Genomic DNA, 23958 nt, shown 5'->3' on the forward strand with positions numbered 1-23958 from the left:
CTGGGGATGTCTCAGATGGTCGCACTTCTCCTGGTCCTTCAGTTTCTTCAATCCTCTGGAGGCCAACTTGACTGTCACAGCAGAAGCGGTCTAGGCCCCGGCTAGCCACCATTTTCATGCAGAATCTCAGTAACAGGTACTGCAAGGCAACTATACTTGAATGCTGGCCAATTTTGATTTTCTTCAGCATTTTCCTACAGTCCTCCTAGGTGCATTTAATCACTATGTCACTGGGACACGAAAGAAAATCTCTGACATTTCTTTTTCTGAGTCTGGCTTATTCATATGACGTGATGATCTTCAGTCTGTTCCATTTGGTCTCCAGTTTCCATTGCATTGCCTGCAAAGGACATAATTTTGGGTTTTATGGCTGAATAAAGGTTCACCGTGGGCTGGACAGTGGAGGTGAACTCTTTCAAGCCCAGCACGTGGGGGACAGAAGCAGGCAGATCTCTGTGAGTTCAAGGCCAGCCTGGTCTACAAAGGGAGTCCAGGACAGCCAGGGCTACAAAGAGAAAATCTGTCTCAGAAAAACAAACAACAAACAAAAAACAAAAGAGATAATTTGGCAGGTTCTGTCACTTGCTGCCAACGCTGACTACTTTACTTTGGTCTCCAGGATCCATGTGGTAGAGGGAGAAAATCCGCTCCTGCAAGCTGTCTTCTGACCCAGAAACTGACGTCATGGCATGTGCACACACAAGTGCACACACACACAAATAAGTAAGTAAATAACTTTTAAAAAGAAAAATATTGTATAGCTGGGCATGGTGGCAAACTCCTTTAGTCCCAGCACTCAGAAGGCAGAGGCAGGCAGATCTCTGTGAGTTTGAGGCCGGCCTGGTCTACAGAGAGAGTTCCAGGACAACCAGGGCTACACAAAGAAACCCTGCCTTGAAAAAACCAAAAAATTAATTTTTATATGTATGGCTGTTTTGTCTAAATATATATTTTTGTACCACTTGTCTGGTACCCAAAGAAGACAGAAGAGGGTATTGGAGCTGGAGTAAGAGGCAATGTGGGTGATGAGACTTGAACCCGGGACCAAAAGAGTGACCAGGTCTCTCAGCCATGTCTCCAGCTAACAGTTACACAACTCCTGCCTAGTATTCATGACCCGGGGTTTGTGTCTTCAGCACTGCACCACCCATATACATGTGCACATGTGTGCATATTTATACATACATTATTTGGCTTGATTTGACACTCCCTTAAAGTTTGTACCCTAAATTTTAGGCACCTTCCTTTCTTCCTTTTCTTAAAACTTTACTTAGCATCTGTTTGTCTGTTTATTATTGGGACGGGGTCTCTTATAGCCCAGGCTATTTTCAAACTCAGTATGTACTCGAGGATGACTTGAACCCCTGATCCCCTTGCCTCCACCCGGGATTACAGGCATGCACCATCTTGCCCGACTCTCCCATGGCTGCTAAAGCCTGAGCTCTTCACTGCCGTCCTCCTGTACTGACTTCCCAGCACTGTCACCTGTGAGAGGGCCTTTCCTTTGCTATGCGGCCATCAGCAAAAACCCTCTCCTTTCTGCTCTGGGCCAGGCTGCTTTGCTAACAGATCGGCTTTGCTGCCTTTATGCAGCTGTTAAGGAGGCTTACAGTAGCATTATTACAAGAGCTGTCTGTATCACTGTGCGTCCATCCTCCTGCCTCAGCCTCCTGACTGCTGGGGTTACAGGTGTCTAGGCCACCTCAGGCTGCTAGAGGAACTCTGCTGATCAAGGAAAGGGATATATGGGAAGGAAAAACCTGAAAGGCTTCTGCCCCAGTTCCCATCCATGCAGGTTGCTGCATCTAAAGCCAAACAAGACCTCATCTCTGTTGCTAAAATTCCTGTCCTGGGAAGACCTAAACAATGGGTCCGTCCCGTCAAGGTCCCATTGACAAGCCAAGTTGTGATGCTACCAAAGTTCTTCCTGGGGCACCAATGAATGGGTTTATTGGGCTTACTCACAGAGCATATTTTGAGGGGTTACATACAGGAGTGTGGGTGATCCTCCACACAAAAAAGATCTCCCTAGAATGCCTTTACCCAACAGGTATGGCTTTCCCATAGACACATAGATGAAGCTCCCTCCCTGGTTCATTTCCTACCTATGCACCCTAGCCCCTCCCCAAAGCCAGGTGCAGTTAGAGCAGAACTGCACACAACTGATTGGGGTGGGTTGACTATTAATGAGGGACCCAGCTGGGGTGATATTTCTGAGCAAGCCCAGTTGAACACCTGGAGATGGTGGACGTTGGCCTTGGATGAGCACTGGATTCGGGTGTCAGTGGACACCCGTGACAAAGAACCACCTTCACTTTCCTTTGTGGACCAGAGAAACAAAGCTTAGAGTCAAGGGTTCTCCAGCGGGCAATATCAGAGCGATGGTGCAATCGGAGTTCTGCCCGACTCAGAGCTCACTCATAAACACCTTCCTCATCCGCCAAGTATTTCTGTGTCCCTCAGGTGTGCTGGGACCTGTTCTAGGTGCTGGGGACACAGCAGTAAAGAAAAGAGTTAAAGGGCTGTCTGTGGTGATACCTGCCTTTAATCCCAGCACTCAGGAGGCACAGGGAGCTCTGGGCATTTGAGGCCAGCTTGAGCTGATTTACACAGTGTTCCAGGCTAGCCAAAGTGACACAGCAAGACCTTTTCTCAAAAAAAAAAAAATAATAATAATAATAATAATAATAATAATTCAAAGCTGGGTGCAGTGACAAATGCCTGTTATCCCAGAACTCTGGAAGGCAGAGGCAGAGGCAGAGGCAGAGGCAGAGGCAGAGGCAGAGGCAGAGGCAGAGGCAGAGGCAGAGGCAGAGGCAGAGGCAGAGGCAGAGGCATGTGGATCTCTGTGAGTTCAAGGCCAGCCTGATCTACAAAGCAAGTTCAGGACAGCCAGGGCTACACAGAGAAACCCTGTCTCAAAAAACAAAACAAAAATCAAAAAGAGAAAAGGAGGGGGGCAGAAAGGGAAGAGATAGAAGAGAACAGAGGACAGGAGATGGGGTTGGGGATGCCGAGGGAAGAGACAGGGATAAGAGAAAGAGGCTAGGGAAATGGCTCAGGCTTTAAAGCCCTTGATTCTTGATGAGGAGCAGAGTTTGGATCGTTGGAACCCACATAAAGGCCAGGTGGCCATGGTGACCACCTGCAATTCTTCTGTTAGGAGGACAGACACGGAGGGTCCCCTCAGCAAGCTGTTTAGCAAGACTAGACATATCAGGCAAGCTCTCGGTTTAACAGGGAGCCCTTGCTTCAGTGAGTAAGGCAGGGAGTGATCAAGGAAGACTCAATGGCAGCAATGCAGGGAGCAGGAAGTGCAAAGGTGCAGAGCCCCTGGGGTAGTGGTAAGGCAGGCGTGTGTGGGAATTGGGAGACTAGAGTGGAGGTGAGGGGAGGGTAGGAAGAGGTGGGGCTCGTGGATCTTGGTAGGCAGAAGGGCCTAGAAATGCTTTGGTGAGTGTTATATGGGTAATTACTCATATTTATTAGAAAATTTATCAATTCTAGAGAGCTTTTCTAACCCAGCTAGCTCCCAGATAATTGAGACAGAGACATATTGATTTCTTTAACAGGCGTAAGCCCAGTAACTGGACAAGTACAATGTATACTAACTTCCTAAGCTTGTCTGGATACTTCCCTGCCACATGCCCCAAGTTACTTGTCAATATTTGTCCTGTCTGGACTCAGTCATCTGCATCAGGCCATGTCCTTTCTCTCCATCTTCCTCTCCTTCTTCTTCTCCTTCTCCCTCTTGGTCCCTACCTGAGACCTCAAACCCCAGGAATGGAGCTCTGCCTACCTCTCTTCTGCCCAGTTATGGGCCGTCCAGACTGTTTTTTATTAACTAATCAGTGATAATTGGGGAGTAAAGTTTACACAAATTTGTTCAGAGTATGTGACAATGCCCATGTCCAGACTGCAACCAGATCTTGGGGCCCAGAATTTAGCATTTGTGTACATATAGCACAGGCTAACCCCAATATATATATTGGGGTGCACATATCTTAGGTGCAGATATATATATATATTGATCTCTGCACCTAAGATATGTGCATTACATAGAACATTCACTGAAATCATAACTGTTTAAAAGATCACCTTTGCTTTTGTGTAGACACGAGAGCCATGGACCGGATGGACAAGGTACCAGGAGGCTTCACAATGGTGGGGATCACTAGCTGGGGAAGCCCTGAGATGGCAGCAGTGGAGCATACAGGAGTTGGTTCTTTAGAGGAGGGAAGGAAGCCTGAGGGTCAAACAGTTCTCCTGATATAGAGGGTGTCCTAGAGAAGCTGCATCTCCCGGCTCTGTGACCATAATCTCAGCTACCACCAGGGGGCAGTGGTCACCTTCCTGGTCTATGAGGCAGCCTGACGTTGGACACAGGAGTGGGTAGGGAAAAGCAAAAGTCAGACAGCAGCTGTCTCCAGGTACATTGCTGACTTCAGCGTCCAAGAACATGCATTCTTTGCAGAACCGTATAGGAGGGGAAGGATCAGAAATTAAGTCTTAAATCAAACACTGGGCCCCATAGAATCTGACAATCAAGGCTCTATTCTTTTTCCTTTCCTTTTCTTTTTTTTTTTTTTTATAGGGTTTCACTGTGTAGCCCTGACTGTCCTGGTCTCTTCTAACTCACAGAGATTCACCTGCCTGTACCTCTCAAGTGCCAGAGTGCCAGGATTAAAGGTATATGCTGCCACCATCACCCAGCTTTCTTTCTCTTTCTTTCTTTCTTTCTTTCTTTCTTTCTTTCTTTCTTTCTTTCTTTCTTTCCTTCCTTCCTTCCTTCCTTCCTTCCTTCCTTCCTTCCTTCCGTTTATTTATTTTACATTTATTTATTTCTGAGATCTGTTTAGGGGGCCAGAGAAGTAGCTCAGTACTTAAGAGCACTGTCTGCTCTTCCAAAGGTCCTGAGTTCAATCCCCAGCAACAAGATGGTGGCTCACAACCATCTATAATGAGAGATAGTGCCCTCTGCTGGTGTGCACATACATGCAGGCAGAGTACTGTATAAATAATAATAAATAAATCTTATTTATTTTACATGCATGTGTGTGTGTGTGTGTGTGTGTGTGTGTGTGTGAGCCAGCTTGAGTTTTTGCATACTATGTATGTGCAGGAGCCTGTGCAAGTCAGAAGAGGATGTTTGATCCCTCAGAGCTAAAGTCACAGGTGGTTATGAGCTGTCCATTGTAGGTATGAAATAGATGCAGGTCTTATGTGAGGACAGTGAGTAAGCTAAATAGCTGAGCTTTTGTTTAATTATAATTGCATTTTGTTTATTTATTTTGTCTGTACATGTCTGCCTGTGGGGCTGAGGGGTGTGTGAGTAAGCAGGTGTGTGTGTGGTCAAGAGTTGCTTCTCTTCCTCCACCAAGTTCTGGGGTTCCAAATCAGGTCATCAGTCTTACAGCAGGTACCTTTGTCCATGAAGCCATCTCACGAGCCCAGGCTGGCTCTATGTTTTCTGAGTTTTCTTTCTGCTTAAGATATTGCCAGGTGGGCTGGAGAGATGGCTCAGAGGTTAAAAACACAGGCTGTTCTTCCAAAGGTGCTGAGTTCAGTTCCCAGCAACCACATGGTGGCTCACAACCATCTATATAATGAGATCTGGTGCCCTCTTCTGGTGTGCAGGTGTACATGCAGACAGAGCAATGTAAAATAAATAAATAAAACTTTTTAAAAAAAAAAAGCTATTTCCAGGCTCTGACCAGGTCTCTCTGTGGACAGCTCCCACTTCACCTTTCTCCCTCTTTCTGGCCTCCGTGGTAGCCAGCCTGCCTTGTGGGATGACTGGGACTGCAGACTAGACTCTTTCTCTCCCCTTTCTGTGTCTCTCCCCTGGGCACATCCTCAGACTTTTCTGCTCTCCCAGTTTCTATTGGATGCTTCTCTTCTGTGTCAGTCTGGCTGGCTGACCCCTCAGCTCATCCTTCAGCTCCTTTGTAGCATGGATTGAAAACTGTTGTTAAGTGAACGAGAGGAGTGGTGGGGTGTAGCTCAGGAGTACGGCACCTACCTCCTCGAGGAGAGTGGCTCAATCACTAATGCCTTGAATATATATGCACAGTAATTAGCCAGACGTGGCAGCACACACCTGGAATCCTAGCACTCCGAAGATGGAGGCAGGAGGGTCAGGAATTTCAGGTCGTCCTCCCCTATATAGGGACTAGACCTTGAAAAAAAAAAAAAAAAAAAGGTATGTGTGGGAGAACAAAGCCAGCATGAATACCGCTGCTTGCCATCAGAAAAGCTAGAATGAAAGGCTGACAGCAACAAATGTCAGCAAGAATATGGAGCAACTGGAGTGCTTGTACATCCTCCATGTGGGAGTAAAATATGTCAGGCATTTTGGAAAAAGAATGTTTGGTGTAGTGGTGCACGCCTTTTCTCCCAGTGTGAGTTTGAGACTAGCCTGGGAGTTCCAGGCTGACCAGGACTGCGTAGTATTATTATTGTTGTTGTTGTTTGATCCCATTTATATGAACTTTTAGGACAAAGACAATTGTTTTATTGTTATAAAAGTCAAAATAGTGGTTATCTCCAGCCATAGTGGTACATACCTTTAATTTCAGCACTCTAGAGGCAGAGGCAGGTGAATCTCTGAGTTCAGAGTCAGCCTTTTCTACAGAGCAAGTTCCAAAACAGTCAGGGAGACCTGTTCTTTTTTTTATTTTTTTAAATTAAAAAAAAATTATGGATATGAGTGTTTTACCTGCATGCATGTTTGTATACCATGTGTGTACCTGGTGCCCATGGAAGCCAGAAGAGGGCATTGGATCACCTAAACTAGAGTTACAGACAATGATGAGCTGCCATCGTAGGTGATGGAAATTGAATCCGAGTCCCCTGGAATAGTAGGCAGTACTGTTTTTGTTTGCTTGGTTGGTTTTGGTTTTTCAAGACAGGGTTTCTTTATGTAGCCTTGGCTGTCCTGGACTCTCTTGATAGAAAAAGCTGGCCTTGAACTCACACAGATCTTGTTGCTTCTACCTCCCGAGCTCTGGGATTAAAGGCGTGTGCCACTACACCAGCCCCTGCAGATAGTATTCTTAAGGACTCCTAGGCACGGAGGCATCTCTCCAGACCCTGTTCTAAAAAAAAATAAAATAAAATAAAGTGATTTTCTTTGAATAATGTTTCCTGTCAGAGAGAACTTTCTGGTTTCTGGAAGTGCCCTTATAAGCTGCAGAGATGGCATGGTGCACACACACCAGTAACAGTCCCCTCATGCACGTGTGTGTACCACACACACACTGGAACTCACTCTCCACCCCAGAGTGGCCTCCATCTTGCAGTGATCATCCTGCCTCAGCTTCCCAAGATGTGTGTCACTGCATCCAGCCCAGATCATACTTTTAAGACTCACTGAGCAGTTAAACTGTGGTGCCAAGGCAGTTGCTGGCACATTCCTAGGGCCTGCCTGCCCGTCTCAGGTGGTCCTTTTAACCCCTAGCTGCAGGCTGAGACAAAACCAAACAACCAGCCAAAACAAACAAACAAAAAGAGTCGCTGAGAAAAGCTGAGTGTTAGCATGCTCAAAGCCCTGGGTTTCATGGCTAGCACCTCGTACTCCCAGCACTTGGGAGGTAGGGGCAGGAGAATTGGTAATTTAAGGTCATCTTAAGGTTACCTGGTGATTTTGAAGCCAGCTAGACCTACACGAGTCCCTGACTCAAAAAAGCAAAAGCAGAAACAAAACCCCTGCTACCTCCTACTGAAAGCTGGGCCTACTTGCAAAAGCAAACAAAAGAAAGAAAGGGAACAGACACACTGTCTGACCTTGTTCCCTAGATCAGCTTCTGGCCTTGCCAGAGCCCAGAGGGATCCTTCTTTCCCACTGGGAGCAGCCTTAGGGAGGATTTTCACAAATCGAGCCTTGGCGGCTTAGCTGACACACCTGTGCCACAGCGTCTCTCCTTCCTGATGGCGGGGCTTGCCTGCTACCTCCTCCCACAATGCCATTCTGCTTCCAGGCACACCCTCACAGCCCTCACACTGTCACACCTCACACTGTCAGAATTAGCATCTGGTGGGGCTGGAATTCACTGGTGGAGTGCTCACCTAGCGTCAGGGAGTTCCTGGGTTCTATCCCAGCGCAGTACCCCCCAAATTAGACTCCACCTGTGCCCACACGAGATGACCACACAGCTCGCAGCATTCTTAGGAGCAATTCCCCAGTTGTTGACAGTGCCTGGCCCAGGCTTTTCTCCTGAGTAGTTCAGGTGGACCTCTGGCTCCGGTTACAGAAACCAAGGTCTGGAAGGACCAGCCACTCAAGTACAACTGATGTTCTCCTGTGTGCTGGGGACGCTTAAATACTGGAGGCCTGCCTGGTTTCACCAGGGATGGTCTGGGAGCAATTCGTACGCCTGCATTGTCAAGCCGGCTTCCGCATCCATCAAACAGATCAATTTCTGTCCCACCAGTTGGGGGTCTAAGAGCCCAGTTAGGATAACTGGCTTCCTGACTTCTCCCCTTGTGAACCCATAGCCATTTTCTCAGCATTAGTCTCCTCATCTGCAAAATGGGGGTGATGAAAAGAACAGCACATCTGAGAGCCAGGGTGTGACTCAGCGCTTGGGAGCAGCGGCTGCTCTTGCAGAGGGCATGGGTTTGGTTCCCAGCACCCACACAGCGCCTTACAACCCTCTGTAACTCCAGTTCTAGGGAATGTGACATCGCCTTCTGACTTTTGAGGGCACCAGCCACCCAGGTGGTGCCCGTACATACATGCAGGAAGAACGCTCATTCACATAAAATAACTCTTTTAAAAAAAGCAAAAAGAAACAAGTCCCGAAGCCTGGCCGTTGTTGGTGCTTGGAGGCCGCTCAATGTCATAGCTACGGCAGTGTGTCATGATCACTAGGAGACCGGTCTCTTAGTAAAATGCGTATAGTATCTAGTATTTCGGATGAACCAATGCAAACAGCATGCGCTCCAACACACACAGTTACCTGCAAGACTAACAACCCAAATACCTTTGGGAGTCCATTTCTTTTTGTTGGTTGGTTGGTTGTTTTTTTTTTTTCAAGACAGGGTTTCTCTGTGTAGCCCTGAGTGTCCTTGAACTCACAGAGATCCGCCTGCCTCTGCCTCCCAAGTACTGGGATTAAAGATGTGCACCACCCCCTGGCTGAGAACCAGAGGTGTTACCCCAGCCTCCTCACCCAAGCCTCCCTGTACGGGTGTGACTGGTGGAGTGGGGAGCAAGGTTCGAATCTGACCTGCTGCACTTGCCGAGCCAGCTGGGGCCCTGGGACCAGACTGGCCGAGATTCTTGGCACTGGCTTTCCCAGGTCCCACAGAGGCATTGTGCAGCTAGGGGGATGAAGGGGGCACTCATTGATAGTTTCCTAGTCCTGGATCCCTTTATACTGGGCACTAGGGCTCTCCCTTCCACTCCTCTCCCACTTTCCTTCTGTTTTCCCTCTCTCTATAACTCTTGGTGCTCAGGAAATATTTTTTTGTGGAGTTCAAGATTATCCCCGTTCTCTGAGGAAGGCCAGGAACACAGAAATCAGCAAGACCAAAGGGATAGAGGAAGGAGGACAAGAACGGCAGAGGAACCCCCGCCTGCCCCTGGAGCTCAGCCCTGCCTTTACCACAGCTTAGTCACCCGCCCAGAGGGCTGGGCAGGGCTGACAGCCCTGCCATCCTGGAAGTCTCTGAGTCACCAGCTGGTGAGGGACAGCTGTGGCCCAGCAGGAAACCGAGGCTAAAGTGGAAGAGGTGTGTGGGGTGTGGGTTGATGGGGCCTGAGTCCCTTCCTCTTGGGAGGAACTGGGAGGGACTGGCCAGTGCCAGTGGGCTTAGCGGCACACAGCTCCAGGGCCCACCAGGAGTCAGGACCTGCTACTGTCTTCTTCGATAGTTTTCACTCTGGAGAACAGGGAGTGAGTGGTAAGACTCGTGCTCAAGTTGAAACAACCAACAAAAGGACTCTTGACAAAAGACATAAGACAGCACCGGGGGAGGGGGGGAGGGAGGAAGGGGCGGGGAGGGCCTGAGGAACACTGGCTGCTACAGTCACCTCAGGAAGTCGGTCACCGAGCTCCAGACCGACTCCAGAGCTCCAGAGCCAGCCATGTCACCTCTAGAACTTCAATGCTCAGAAATAGTTATAAAGTTGGGCTCTGTGACACACACCTCTAATCCCAGTATTTGAGAGGCGGAGGCACAAGGATCAAGAGCTCAAAGTCATACGGCACTCCACAGTGAATTTGAGGTGGTGCTGATAGCACAGGCATGTGATTCTATCTGCTCAGGAGTCTGAGTTTAAGGACGGCCTGGGCAGCTAGCTAAGACCCCACCTCAGACTAACGGAGGGCTGAAGTTGTGTCTAGTGTGCTCTGAGGTAGGGTTCAACCAGCAGTGCTGCAAAACAAGCACCACTCCCATCCCCAAGTCAGAGGACAAAGCCAGGCATGGCGGCACAAGCCTGCATTCCCAGCATTTGACGGGCAGAGGCAGGAGGATCTCTGTGAGTTCCAGGGCAGCCAGGGCTACAGAGTGAGACCCTGTCTTAAAAAAAGAACAGTTGGGAGGGGGGGTGAGTCGGGTCGCTCAGTTGGTGGGAGGCTTGCCAAACCTACATGAAGACCTGGATTCAACCCCCAACGCCACACAAGACAGGGCTTGGGATGCATGTCTGTGATCACTGGGAATGAAGACAAGATGATCGGAAGTTCAAGCTGATCTTCCTCAGCTGTAGAGTGAGTTTGAGACCAGCCTAGGATACATGAGATTATGTAGGGGAAAAAAAATAGTAGATGAATAGCCATTGATATGGAAAGTATTCCTATGACATTCTGACAACGGACATGTTTGTAGTGGGAAGAGAGTCTTATGTTGGACCTGAGAAATGGTTGAGGAGATAAGGCAGGACATACAAGGTTAGAGGCACGAGGTATGGTGCCTTGAAGCTTGAAGGAGCCAGAGCTGTGTGAAGTGAGGGTCTCCTCTCTTTCCTCCAGTTCTGGCCTCATGTACTGCAAGAATGTGCTTTACCTCTGAGCTACATCCCAACCCTTCATCCCTTACTTGCTTTGAGACTTCAGACAAGTTACAGCAACTTTAAGCCTGTTTTGTCTCCCAGAAAATGCAGGACCTCAATGCAGGACATCAGTGGTGCTGATGATCCAGTGAGGCAGAGAATGGGAGACCCAGTGCCCAGAGTGGCAGGGACTGCCCAGCGTGGGAGCTCAAGTGAGGCCGCCTTGGTCCTCATGTCATCATTATTCTCTGGGCACTTGCTGATACTTCAGCAGCAACCCGTTTGGCTTTTGGTTTACTGGGTCTGACCATGGAACCATGATCTGGAGAGGTAGTGAGTCCCCTGTTCCTGAAGTTATACAAGCAGACCCTGTTGGCAGGGACTTGTTTTGCTGTCAAGTGAGGTAGACCTGACTGATGCAGGCGAGATAAGACACAGGTCTCACTGCTAAGATCCAGGGGTAAGTGGACCTCATGTCTCCAATGCTTTGTGCACTGGGGCGCTCACTCAATCTTGTGTTATGTGATGTGACATGAGGACAGGCATAGTCCTCAGAGAGGATGGCCTAGTCACACAGATAACCATACACATGCACACACACACACACACACACACACACACACACACAACCTTAAAACATGCTGACGGTAGTGCAGGAAGAGGTTAGAGGTGGGGAGAGCAATGATGGTGGGGCCTAACCTAACTCAAGGGTGTGTGGTAAAGGGTTTTATCTGAGGTCTGAATAATGAGTGGTGGTTGGAGGAGCAGAAATCAGGGCAAAGGACTGGCTAGTTTGTAAAGCAGGGCTAGTCTAAAGACATGAAAGTTCAGGGTGACTTGTCGAAGGGGGAAATGGAAGCAGGATAAAGGAGGGGTCAGGGCTGGTGAGATGGTTCAGGGAGTAGAGGCCATTGCTGCTATCTAACCTACACAGTGGAAGAAGAGAAGAGAGACTAGACTCTTGCAAATCTGAAGTCCACATTATGTGCCCTTTCTTCCTTTCCCTTGTCACAAAAAATAAATACATAAATAAACAGATGTAAAAACTTTTTTTTTTTTTAATGGAGAGGCTGAAAGAATTCCCTCAGTGTCACTTTTAGGAATTTGGCCTCTTCTCAAGGACAGTAGGATCCACAGATGGTTTGAGGTGGAAAACAACATGACCGTGTTTTGTTTTACAAGAATCTGTGTGAGTGTCCAGTGAGAACTAGAGGTGGGCATCGACAGGCAGGCGAGCCAAGGACTGGGCAGTTGCTGGGCCCTGCATGAGGTGACAGTCCCACCATGAAGGAGCAAGATGGGACTTTCACAGAGGCCAGGTGATGATGGGTGGAACAGTTGTGTGCTGCCCTGCCGTGCCTCTCACTGCCCAAGGGGGAAGTCTGGGCCCAGAGCCAGGGTCCCTTCCGTACCACAGGGCATGCCAACAAGGTAAACAGAGGTGGACACATGATATTCCTTAAAAACAAAATCTCAATTCATCCACACCCCCTGCAGTTTACTGGAGGTGTTTGTTTTTTTTGTTTTGTTTTTTCTCCTCCTCTATTTCTAGTCTGACAGGTTTGTGGGGCAAGCAGAGCCAGGGCTTGGAGCCAACCTGGGGGAGCAAAGAAGGGCCCTTCCTTCTTCCTATAGAAGGAAGGGTGCTGGCTAAGCCCCTCCTGGAAACCCTAGAGAAATGCTTACCCTGCTCTGGGCTTCAGTCCAGGCTCTGGCTCCAGCCTTCTGGACCCTCCCTTTGAAAGTAAAGGCTCATTATTCTTCACCTTCGGGTTGCTGTTTCCAAATGTGCTTGAGGGTGGGGCTGGGCGGGGCAGCCCTGCTGAGAGGCAGGTTGGCAGAAGCCACTTCCTGACCCTGACAGGCCTGGTGAGTCAAGGCTGTAGGTGGCATTCTTCTTTAGGAGGAGCTGGCCCAGCAGGTGGGCAGCAGGGTTCCTTCCCTCCTTGCCCCAGATCCTAACATACCTACCTTTTATCCATACGCCTGGAGTCACCAAGGAAAGGGGTGGGAGTGTCTGCTGGGTAGAGGCAGCCTCTAGACTGTGGAAAAAAAAAAAGAGAGAGTATCTTACAAGGATGAGAGAGTCTCCCTACAGAAAGAGATCTTAGAGAAGAAGGAGGAGAGGAAGAAGAGGGGGTGGTGAGACGGTCACTTGGTAAGTATCAATGCTGGAGTTCAGATACCCAGCAGCCACCTGACAGGAACAGGGCATGCATCTGTAATCCCAGCCCTGGCGGGACGAGGGGCAGACACAGGCAGCCAGCCTAGCTGTGTCACTGAACTCCAGGTTCAGGGAGAGGCCCTGCCTCAAAAATTAAGGTGGAGAGTGATTGATGTGGACCTCTGGCTTCCACATGCAAGAACACATGTGTATCATTTTAAAATTTATTTAATTTTATTTTATGTGCATCCGTGTAAAGGTGTTAGATCCCTTGGAGCTGGAGTTACAGACAGTTGAGAGCTGCCTTGGGGGTGTCAGGAATTGAACCGGGGTCCTTTGGAAGAGCCACATGTGTATTGTTAAGTCTCAAACCCTGGGACAAATGGCTGAGGCACCTATTTACATATCAAAGTGGACCTGGCCTCCACGTTCTCCCAGAATCCTCAGCCCTTGCTTGTTATAGGGTATGGCTGGCATATTCAGCCCCCTCCAGCCCAAAGGCTGGGCTGCCCTTCCCCCAGAGGCTCTCTCCTATAATCCAGCTATTTTGGTTACTTGTCCCTATGGTACCTTTGTCCTCTTGGCTGCTGCACCTGGTCCCCTTTTCTTCCCCCTCTCTTCCCCTCCACCTCTCCTCACACGGCTCAGGGTCATGTCCACTCTGGACTCTTCCAGATGTCCCTGTCTCTACCTCTGTTCTCCCTTCTATCTACAATAAATTTTATTTATTTCTTTTTTTATTCATGTATGTGTGTGCACACAAGGACATCTATATAATAATACACACACACCATTCCAATAGAAAGCAAGTAGAACATAGAAATGAAAAAGTTAATGGACCAAGAGTGCAGGTAAGTGGAGGACTACTTGCTTATCATGTATCATGTCTGAGCCCCAGCATGACAAGAGGAAACACAAATGCCATGTATGTACCCTGTACATGTGTGATAACATATTATAGCCAGGCAGTAATCCCAGCACTCAGAAAGCAGAACTTACTCTGTGAGTTCAAGGCCAGCCTGCTCTACAGAGTGAGTTCCAGGACAGTCAGGGCTACACAGAGAAACCCTGTCTCAAAAAAACAAAACAAAACAAAAAGAAAATGAAAATATCACAGTCTACTCAAACCTGGAAGGCAAAGGGCTGGGAGGTTCGCAGTACAGCTCTTGTCCAGCGTGTACAAGCTCTGGCTTGTATGCTCAGTCCTGAAAAAAAAAAAAAAAGTCATTTGGGAGAGGCACAAGGAAGGGGGATGGGTGTGAATATGGGCAAAGGACAATGATATAAAGTATGTGCAAGTGTCATCACACCCATTATTTTGTATACTTAGTACAAAAGTTAATGAAAAGCAAATAAAAAGGTGAACATGAAAATGACCCTGGGCTACTGGAAAATAAAGCTTTTGCTGTCTGAGTTCCTAGAATCCATCATGCTCATGACTATATTCTTTTATCTTCTTTCTTTCTTTCTTTCTTTCTTTCTTTCTTTCTTTCTTTCTTTCTTTCCTTCCTTCCTTCCTTCCTTCCTTCCTTCCTTTCTTTCTTTCTTTTTTCTTTTTATAAAAAAGGGAAGGGCTAGGGGATACCTGAGGTGGAATGCTTGCTTAACACAAACCAGCGCTCAGGTTCCTTCCCTGGTATAAAGGAACAAACAAACAAACAAATAAAGTGGCAAAACCCTTCATTTCTCCCTGACCCAAAAGCCATAGCTGCCCTGATTCACTGACATACAGAAGACAGAGCTTTGCAATCTTTTCAGAACAAACCCTATTCTTCATGCTGCAGCAGCCTCCTCATCTGGTCCCACCAACCCAAGACAAGGCCATTTCTCCCTTCCCCTCCTGCAGGAAGTCTCAATATGACCACATGGCCTTAGGGCCTAAGTGGACTCTTTTTGCTTGCCCTTTCCCACCGACACCCCTACCTTCCACACTTTCTCATATCTTAATCGACCTATTCCAGAAGTCACCTTTAACCCCAGCTTAGAAGGTTCAGGCTCTTGTTTCAATCACCAGTACCACACACATACAAACCCAGTATAAACGACTTATACTAAAAATGTCTGTTTGGACAGCTGGGATTTAGCTTAGTGGTAGAGCAATTGCCTAGCAAGTACAAGGCCCTGGATTTGCTCTTTAGTGTCTGGTGGCGGGGGAGGGGGAGGAGGAGGCAGCAACAAAACTTGTCTCTTTTGAAAGCACCTTTTATTAAATTTGGGCAAGTATGTGCTGCACCTGTATTCCTCAACCTCCTCTATTCTTTGTCATTCCAGGAGCTCATCCACTTCTTTTCTTTTCTTTTCTTTTCTTTTCTTTTCTTTTCTTTTCTTTTCTTTCTCTCTATCTCTCTCTCTTTTTCCTGAGTCAGGGTTATGTAGCCCTGACTGTCCTGGAACTCACTCTGTAGATCAGCCTAGCCTCAGCTTCGCAGCGATCCTCCTGCCTCAGCCTCCTGAGTGCTGGGACTAAAGGCGTGCACCACTGCACCAGGCTGACTTTTTCTTCTTACGGTTCAGTGTTTCTGTGTGCATTCAATCTAAAGTTGTTAGGGACCGGCCTCAAGATCAGAGGTGACTATTCACCCTCATGCACAGCACTCTACAGTTTACAGAGCCTTCCCACTTTTGAAGCCATGGAAGCTCAGGGTAGTTGAGTGACAGACGGCAGAGGTCTAAGCCAAGAGGAAAAGGTCCTTGTGCCAGGGATCTGACCTGCGTTCTGGGAAGTGTGTGTGCATGCTCCAGGCTCTGGGCCTGGGTGCACCATGAAGGCTAAGGACAAACTACTGGTCAGCCTCTTCCTCCATGTAGCTGAGAGGATGCTGGGGGAGCGGTGGGGAGCAGCTGGCTCCAGCTGTCTTCCCCCCAGGTAACAGGCCTTTCTAGGCTTTGTAGCTGAGGCTGGGGAAAGCATAAAATGAGCTCACCATCATCATTTGCCTCCGGCAGCTCAGAGAACATGTCAACCAGTGTCAGCTGTGATGGCCTTGGCCCTACTGAGAGACTTGGACAAAAGTCGCTTTCCTTCTCTGGGCCACCTCTGCACAAGGAAACTGGAAGTCCTTGCCAGCCTGACTTCAGTTCCTCCTGATGATCTGAAAACGAATCCTGTTTCTCAGGGGCGTGGCCTTTGCCTGTGTGGGCCCCCACTGCCTGAATGTCCTGTCCTGAGTACCTGCTGTCACAATTCTTGTTTTTCAACTTTCAGCCCTGGTGCTATGCTTAAATCACCATCTTTATAACACAGTGTTCTGTTCCCTCCCTCAGACTTCTGGAGGGCAGGAACCAGAATGGCATTTCTGTCTGTTGGGAGGTGACTCTCTTGACCCTCCCCATGAGGTGTCATTATTCTTACTTGACAGGTGAGAAAACAGGCTCAGTAAGGAATGCCTCTTGTCCAGGGTCACAGAGAGTAGGTAGCTTGGACTTCCTTATCTTTTCATCTGTAATACGTGTGTGTGCATGTGTATGTGTGCCATGCACACAAATGTGTACATATTGTGTGTGTGTATGTGCGTGTGTGTGTGTGTGTGTGTGTGTGTGTGTGTGTGTGTGAACTACCACAGAAACTCAGGGCCACCTGGCTCATGTTAGATAAACATTGTAACACTGAATTACTACTTCAGCTCTTGGGTGTGTGTGTGTGTGTGTGTGTGTGTTTTCTAGACAGGGTTTCTCTGTGTAGCCCTGGATGTCCTGGAACTTTCTCTCCGTAGACCAGGCTGGCCTCCAACTCAGAGATCCACCTGCTTCTGCCTCCTGAATGCTGGAATTAAATGTGTGTGCCACCACTGCCCAGTTTAGCCACTGGTATTTTGAAAGAAGGTCTTCCTATGTAGCTTAGACTGGCCTCAAACTTGCTTTGCAGCTTGCTTAGACTCAAGGTCTTAGGATTTCTCTTATTTATTTATGTATATGTGTGTTTTCCTGGGTGGGTTTATTTGCTGCATGTGAGTATAGGAGCCTGTGGAGGCCAGAGAGGTAGTCAGACACCCTGGAACTGTAGTTACAGGCAGTTGTGAGCTGCCTAATGTGGGTTCTGGGAACTGAACCTGAGTCCTCTGCAAGAGCAGTGAGCGCTCTTCCCTCTGGGCCATCTCACCGGCCCCATAGCCTTAAATTCTTGACCTGCCTTCCTCCCCTTCTCCCTAAGGCTAAGCATGAGACACACACCACCACACTCAGCCTCACACAAAGCATCTTGCAGCAGGCTTAGCAAATGAGTGTTTATCACAGCGGCTGAATGACTGACCCGTGAGTGACTTGAAAGCATGACTGAGGGCCTGCATCACCTCAGTTGTTTCCCAACCTTGCTCCTGTGGTGGTGACAGGTTTGAGAGACAGGTGCTTAGTTACAGGTAACTGTTATGACCCTCACTGGCTGCCAGGTGTCAGGGAGAGCAGCTAATAACGGGGTGAAGGCACAGAAGTGTTGAGCCAAGAGGTGCAAGCAAGCAGCAGCTAGCCAGCCCTGGTCACACACACACACACACACACACACACACACACACACACACACACACACACAGGATATACCTGAAGGTAGTCAGCCTCCTCTACCAGATTGGGAGGGTCCAGAAACTGAAACGCTTTCTCATGGTGTTAGTGACCCACCTATGCCCAGCCCAACTGTCTTAAGTACTCAAAGTCCGAGGTCCCTTCAGATAGTCTTTTGCAAGTTGTAAAGAGCCGTTCCTCCTTTGTTCTGTCCAGCAAGCCAAGCCGCCCTCCGAATGAAATGCCCACAGGCCGGGCCTGAAGAATGACCCCCAGGCGTTGGGCCCTGATATCTTTGAACTCCAATCATGTTCCCCTCACCTCCCCCCTGCCCACCCCGTTCCTTCCTCTCCTATGTCCCTCGGTCCTCCACTCTACTCTAGTCCATTTCCCCTCGCCATCTGCCCCCATCTATTGTGCAAGATGGGCTGGCACACCTTCTGGAACAGGTCCGATCAAGGCCAGGGGACGTCCCCAGGTCGGGCAGCTGCGGGCGAGATTGGGGGTAGGGGTCAAAAGGAAAGGGGCTGGAGGAATGCTGATTTCCCGCACGTCCGTCCAGGCGTCCCCTTGCAGTCCCTACGTTCTCCGTTCTCCTCTGCGTGAGGAGGGGAGTGGGAGACGCTCAGGCCGCAGTCCCCAGGGCGCCCAGTTTCCTGCGATGCCCCCATCAGACTTTTCTTCACTGCTATCTGAATTTGGCGCACAGCTGGCGCATCTACCCCGGGTCTCCCTTCCAGGGATCTTCTCTTTGTCTAAGTCTACCCGCTGTCTGGAGGTCCCCGCCCGCCCAGGACTGGAGAGGAGGGCGTGGCTCTGACGGGGGCGTGGCCTGGGCTGGCAGGGCGGGGAGGGGCGGGGCGGGCGCAGGGGCCTGGGCGCCGGCTGGAGAGGCTTTCGCTGCTGGCGGGAGGGACGCGGCGGGGATCGCGGTAGGAGCCAAGCGGAGCCCAGGCGGCAGCGGGGCTGCGGGGCGGTGGGAGTGGGGCCTGCGGACTCCATGGCGCCAGCGGCGTCCGTCTGAGTAGCGGCGGGCGGATCCGGCCGCGGCTTCTCCTCGCCATGGGAGACGTGCTGTCCACACACCTGGATGACGCGCGGCGCCAGCACATCGCAGGTGAGGACCGCTCAGAGCCCCGCCGGCCTGGTACTACGCCAGGCACCCTGGGCCACGCCTCCGTCCTTGCGGGGAGGGGTGGGGGTCCTCGAGAGTCAAGGCCCGGCCCGGGGTGGGGCGGGAGCCGGCCAGACCCTCACTCTTTCTCGGAACTTATTCCCTCTCGGTCTGGACGGCCCTTCCAGGTCCTTCTGTGTGCTCCCTTCCCCCTTTGAGGAGCCTAGGGACCCCATTTCTCTACTGGAAGTTACTCCCCTTGGAACCCAGTCTGGCCAGAACCCTGCATCTAATACTCTAGATTGCGTGGCGGAGGGGTCGCACCCCCATTCTTCTCAGCAACGTTCCAAGCCTAATCTCTACTCCGGACTCTGGCCCACACAGTCAGAGCTTCCTGACTTCCCCCCTCAGCTGCCTTGTCCCACCTCGCCCTGGCCTCAGCCCCGGTACACGTGGCTGAAGCTTACAGCAGGATGGGCCCTTGGAGGGCCTGGGACTGAGCGTGGAGAGTGGAGCTAAGGAGAGATGAGGTGCCCTTGAGGGGGCGGGTCCCTGGCCTGAGGCTCCAAATCAGCTGGCACTACAACTTCGGGGGGCTGGTTGTTCATGGCCAGAACCGGCTCCCTCAGGGCCTGTGTCCAGCCTCCCAGTACCTTCAGCCAGCCTTGCTCGCAGCCGGTCATGGCATGGTGGACACTTCTCAAGAGGGAGTTCCTCCCAAATCTGTGGAGGAGCCCAGGATCCTGGGTTGGTTCACTGTGGAGAAGGAGATGGGTTGAGAATCTCAGGCTGTCCCAAAACTCAGCTTGGGCTGACCACACAGGCAAGTCAGGCCAGGCAGTCTTGAATGCAGTTTCAGCATTTTTGCCCAGATGTGTGATCTGAACCAGTCTCCTTTGTTTTTGTTTATTTAAACCAGGGTTTCACTAGGTAGCGCTGGCTGTCCCGGAGCCAGCTCTGTAGACCAGGCTGGCCTCTAACTCACAGAGATCCACCTGCCTGGCCCTCCTTAGTGCTGGGATTAAAGGCGTGGGTCACCGCTGCCCACCTTGGACCAGTCTCTTAACGTTGGAGAGCCTCAGTTTTTATCTTTGAAAGGGCTTGGCCATTGTTGCCTTCCTATTGATGGTTGCTGAGAGATCTTAGTGAGCCTTGCTTAGTACAGGGTATATGAAGAGGCACTGAGACAAGGGGTGTCAGCCAGGAGGCTTTATCAGAGAGCACGCGGAGGATACAGTTCCCCTGGCCTTATTTATTTGTCTCCCTGACCATTGATTGTGGTGTCCCTACGTTTTCCTGATGTCCTGTTGAGTGCTCAGCTGTATCCTTCACCTCCCCTTGACAGCAGAGACCCTTTGAGAGCAAGGCTGGGTGTCCCTTACTCTCTTCCACCTCCAGGGCTGGACTCTAGCAGGGCACAAAGAAGGTGCTAGAGAAGGCCTGCCCAGTCACTGGGCCAGGCCTGGAGTTGGGTACAGAGGGGGTGATTTAGACCATTTCTCACCTCTGAACAGCTAGTCCTGGAAGGCTCCTTGTAGGACAAGGCCTGGGTTCAGGAAGGGCAGGGCGGAGTCTTCCTGTCCCTTCCCTGCTGGCGGCAACCTCCTGGGGTTCTGTAACAGTCTCTCTATTCAGACCTCCTCTCACGCCTCTCAGCAAGCATGGGTGGGGTGTGCCCTACTTCAGTGGGGTTTTTCCTTTCCCCACACCCAGATCTCCCACCTTCCCTAGCCCTGAGCTGAGAACCCACCCCTGCCCTATTGGCCAATTCCTGGAGTGGAGCCTGAGCCAGGGAAGGTGAAGTGGCCCCTTCTGGAGAGGGCCAAGTTTGTTTCGTGGATATAAGCTGGGGAAAATAGGGCTGTGCCCACTCAGGACCTACTTGCCGGTCCTCCTAACACTTCAGTGCTATTAATAATCCCCTTCAGATGCCTTAGATTCCATGGCCAGCTCACCTGGGGAGTGGGGGTGGGGAGCTGGAAGAAGGTAGCCCAACACACACACACACACACACACACACACACACACACACACACACACAGAGAGAGAGAGAGAGAGAGAGAGAGAGAGAGAGAGACAGAACTTCCTTAGGAATCTGTTGGAAGGAATCTGTTGCCACCTCCAGCCACTAGTCACTCTCCTCCTCACCCCCTCCCGAGCAGGTACTTGAGTAAAATTCCAGAGCCTTTCCTACCTGTGGAAGTGTCAGCTGTGGGAACACCCCTCCCACAGGGCCTAAGCTCCCAGGCCTGTTAGGGTGCTGTGGCTTGGCTGGGTGTCTTGTATCCTCCCCTAGCAGGTGAGCAGGTGAATACCAGCCTGCAAGTCCTGGCAAAGGTCAGGCGTGCTCTTACCCAGGGTGCTGTTTTGCTGCCCCGGTATCTTTCATCCTGAGATTTCAAAGCCTCTGGCAGGCAGGGGCTTGTTCCAGCCCAGCGCTGGTGATGCTGGTAGCAGGGTATGGAACGGGCCTGAGAGGTAAAGAGCCTGTGTCACCTAGGGGCTGCTTATTTTCCCCAGGTCTCAGTTTCCCTAGATATGAACAGAATGGGGTGTGGCGCCTGCTGGCTGAAGTCCCTTCTGGCTATGAGGGCCTAACAATACTAAAATTCCCTACGAACCTTGGCTAGAGCAAAGTGTTAGCTGGCTGACCTTGAGCTAGTATCTCTAGCCCGGTTTTTGTTGTTGTTTTATTAGATTTATTCATTTCATTTTATATGTTTGAGTGTTTTGCTCCTGTGTATATCTGTGCTTGGAATGTGTTCCTGGTTGGAAGAGGATGGGTGTCAGGTCCCCTGGAGCTGGAGTTACAGATGGTGGTTAGCTGAGGGTGCTGGGAACTGAACCAATGTCCTCAGTGAGAACAACTGCTCTTAAGCACTGAGCCATCCCTCCAGCCCTTTCTCTTTTCTTTGTAAGCCCTCCACCACTGAGCTATAGCTACTTATTTTGGGGCAGTTTTACTAAGTCTCCCAGGTTGCCTTGGACTCAGTTTGTAGCCCAGGCAGGACTTGAGTCTGAGCTCCTTTTGTCTCTCAACTCCTGACTAGCTGGGTTTACAGGCCTGCGCCATCAGACCCTTCCACCCCCATGCTTTCCTGGGGATTGGATCTCAGTCTTCTTATCAGTGAGATGGGAATATCAGTGGTAGCTAGGGACTGCTGAGAGGATCCAGCGGCTTAAAGCAGAGAATGCTGTACCCAGCCCAGTACCTGGGCAGAAGTGCTCAGCAAACATCTTATTATTGGATTGTTCTTGGGTTTCTGTAATTGGGATCCCTCTAGTATTGGAGTTCAAAGGGGTGGGGCAGTGGCAGCTACGCTTTCTCCTGGGGTTTGTCCTGATTGTGGAGTCAGGGTGGCCAGTTCTCTGGATCTGAGGATAAACAAGGGTTTTCTGAAGCTTTGATTTCTTCCTGGCTCCTTTCCGCTGTTTCAGTTATGTGTGATGGGTGAGGGTTGAGTAATGACAGTGACAGTGACAGTGGGGGTGTGTAGAAGGAACCAGGAGATTTAGACAAGTGGCTGAGCTATGCCAGACCATCCTTTCCACGTGATACAGGGCAGGGCTCTTATAGGAGTCCTGAGTCCTTTGAGGGATTTTATACAAATGGCTGGAACCCCCAAAACCAAGATACTACAAGTGAGGAGTAGAGACTGGAGCCCAAGCTGCCAGTGGGAGGGCTGGCCCTGGCTGTGATGGGGAAAATCACCCTTCTCCAGGACATCCTTGCGGGCTCCACCATTGTGGCTCACCCCTCCGTAAAGGTGCTAGAATTACCCACAGAGGGCAGAATGATCCAGCACCTATGCTCCCGTGTGCTCCGCCCACCTGCCCTCCTCTCCTTCCTCCTGGCTAATTCTTTTTTAAAACCAGCAGCTTTACTGAGACCAAGTTCCACACCCTGTAGCATCCACCCACAGAAAACAGTTTTAGTGTATTGACTGAAGTGTGCAACCGTCAACATAGCTGATCTGAGAACATTTTCAGCCCGCTTGAAATAAACCTCGGGCCCATCAGTAACCACTCCTACCCCTTTCTTTCCAGTCTCTCTCAACTCTAGGCAGCGTTGGTTGGTCAAACTTACAACACAGTGTGTGCCTGGACACTTTGGGAGGGGAAAGTATGTAGAAACCACATCGTCCATCTTTCTTTCTTGGCTCCTCACTCTCCAGAAGAAATCATTTGTCTGGTCACTTCTTCCAGACTGGTGTTCGCTCCTGTAGCCAGCCTTTTCCTGCCACTGAAAGCACTTTTCTTTGCCTGGGGGCACTGTTACTTGTCCAGAGCCCTGGTGAAGGCTACTTGGGTTTTTATTGGTATCTTGCTTGTATGCATTGTCCTGTTTAAACCTCCGTGTATACATCTTGTGCTAGGAGCCGGTATGAGAGGCTTTAAGGAAACCTACTGATAAATCCATATATAGCCTTTGGAAGGCGGCAAAACGCTTCAGACCCACTGCCAAGACCTACTTTATTATTGAGGCTATCACCCTTCTGATAACCGGGTATGAGAAAGGGATCATGTTTATTTGTCATGGAAAGCAAATAATACCTGTTTGCAAATTGATCTTAACCCTCCTCACCTCCTTGCCCTCCCCGTCTAAAAATGGCTGCAGGTGCAGGAGTAAATGGTGGTGCGGGTCCCAGTGCGGGTCCCAGTGCAGGTCCCGCTACGCACTCCCTGCTGTGCTACCTATTTGTCAGGGGCTTTGCCAAGGGACTGGGCAGGCCGGATGCTGGACCAGGCCTGAGTCAGCCTCTGGGGGTGAAGCTGTCTGGGGACTCTGCTATCTCTTGTGTTGAGTCTTACATAATGTGCTTTTGTTGGCTTTGACCCTGCCCTCCCCTCCCCCCCCCAGCCTCCTCTAGTCTTCTATTGGGTCGTCTCCCACCCTTTAGCCTGTGCTCTGGCCTCCTGGGGGCCTCCCACCTCACCCTCCAGGCCTTCCCACAAAGGCTGCCAAAAGAGACCTTTCTAATCCCAAACTGGGCCATAACCCGCCCTCCCTGCCTCCTGCCGCCTCAGGAATGAAGCTGAAAGACAAGAAGGGCTGCTTACCCAGCCCCCTGCCTGACCGTGCTGCCCTCCCCTGCCCCTGTTCATTGTCATAGGTTGCTGGGACCGCGACCCAACAGCTGTGTGTCTTGCCTTTTTCTAAACCATTTGCAACAAACATTTCTTCCA

The 23958-nt window shown here is 50.2% G+C and overlaps 1 protein-coding gene across 2 annotated transcripts in view; it reads left to right on the forward strand.

The window, feature by feature from the left end:
• Positions 1 to 23958, forward strand: part of Niban2 (niban apoptosis regulator 2) — a 67262-nt gene continuing 43304 nt past the window's right edge. Inside the window, exons 1-2 of one of the 2 annotated variants that reach the window (XM_060389952.1) lie at positions 1 to 136; positions 620 to 723. In XM_060389952.1, coding sequence (XP_060245935.1) covers positions 690 to 723 — 34 coding nt within the window. In that variant the 5' untranslated portion in view covers positions 1 to 136; positions 620 to 689. Of the gene's footprint in view, positions 137 to 619; positions 724 to 18510; positions 18775 to 23958 lie in introns of those variants that run through there. The other variant, XM_021661892.1, reaches the window with a different exon arrangement.

Source organism: Meriones unguiculatus, chromosome 8, assembly GCF_030254825.1.
Source record: "Meriones unguiculatus strain TT.TT164.6M chromosome 8, Bangor_MerUng_6.1, whole genome shotgun sequence".
Lineage (NCBI taxonomy): Eukaryota > Metazoa > Chordata > Mammalia > Rodentia > Muridae > Meriones > Meriones unguiculatus.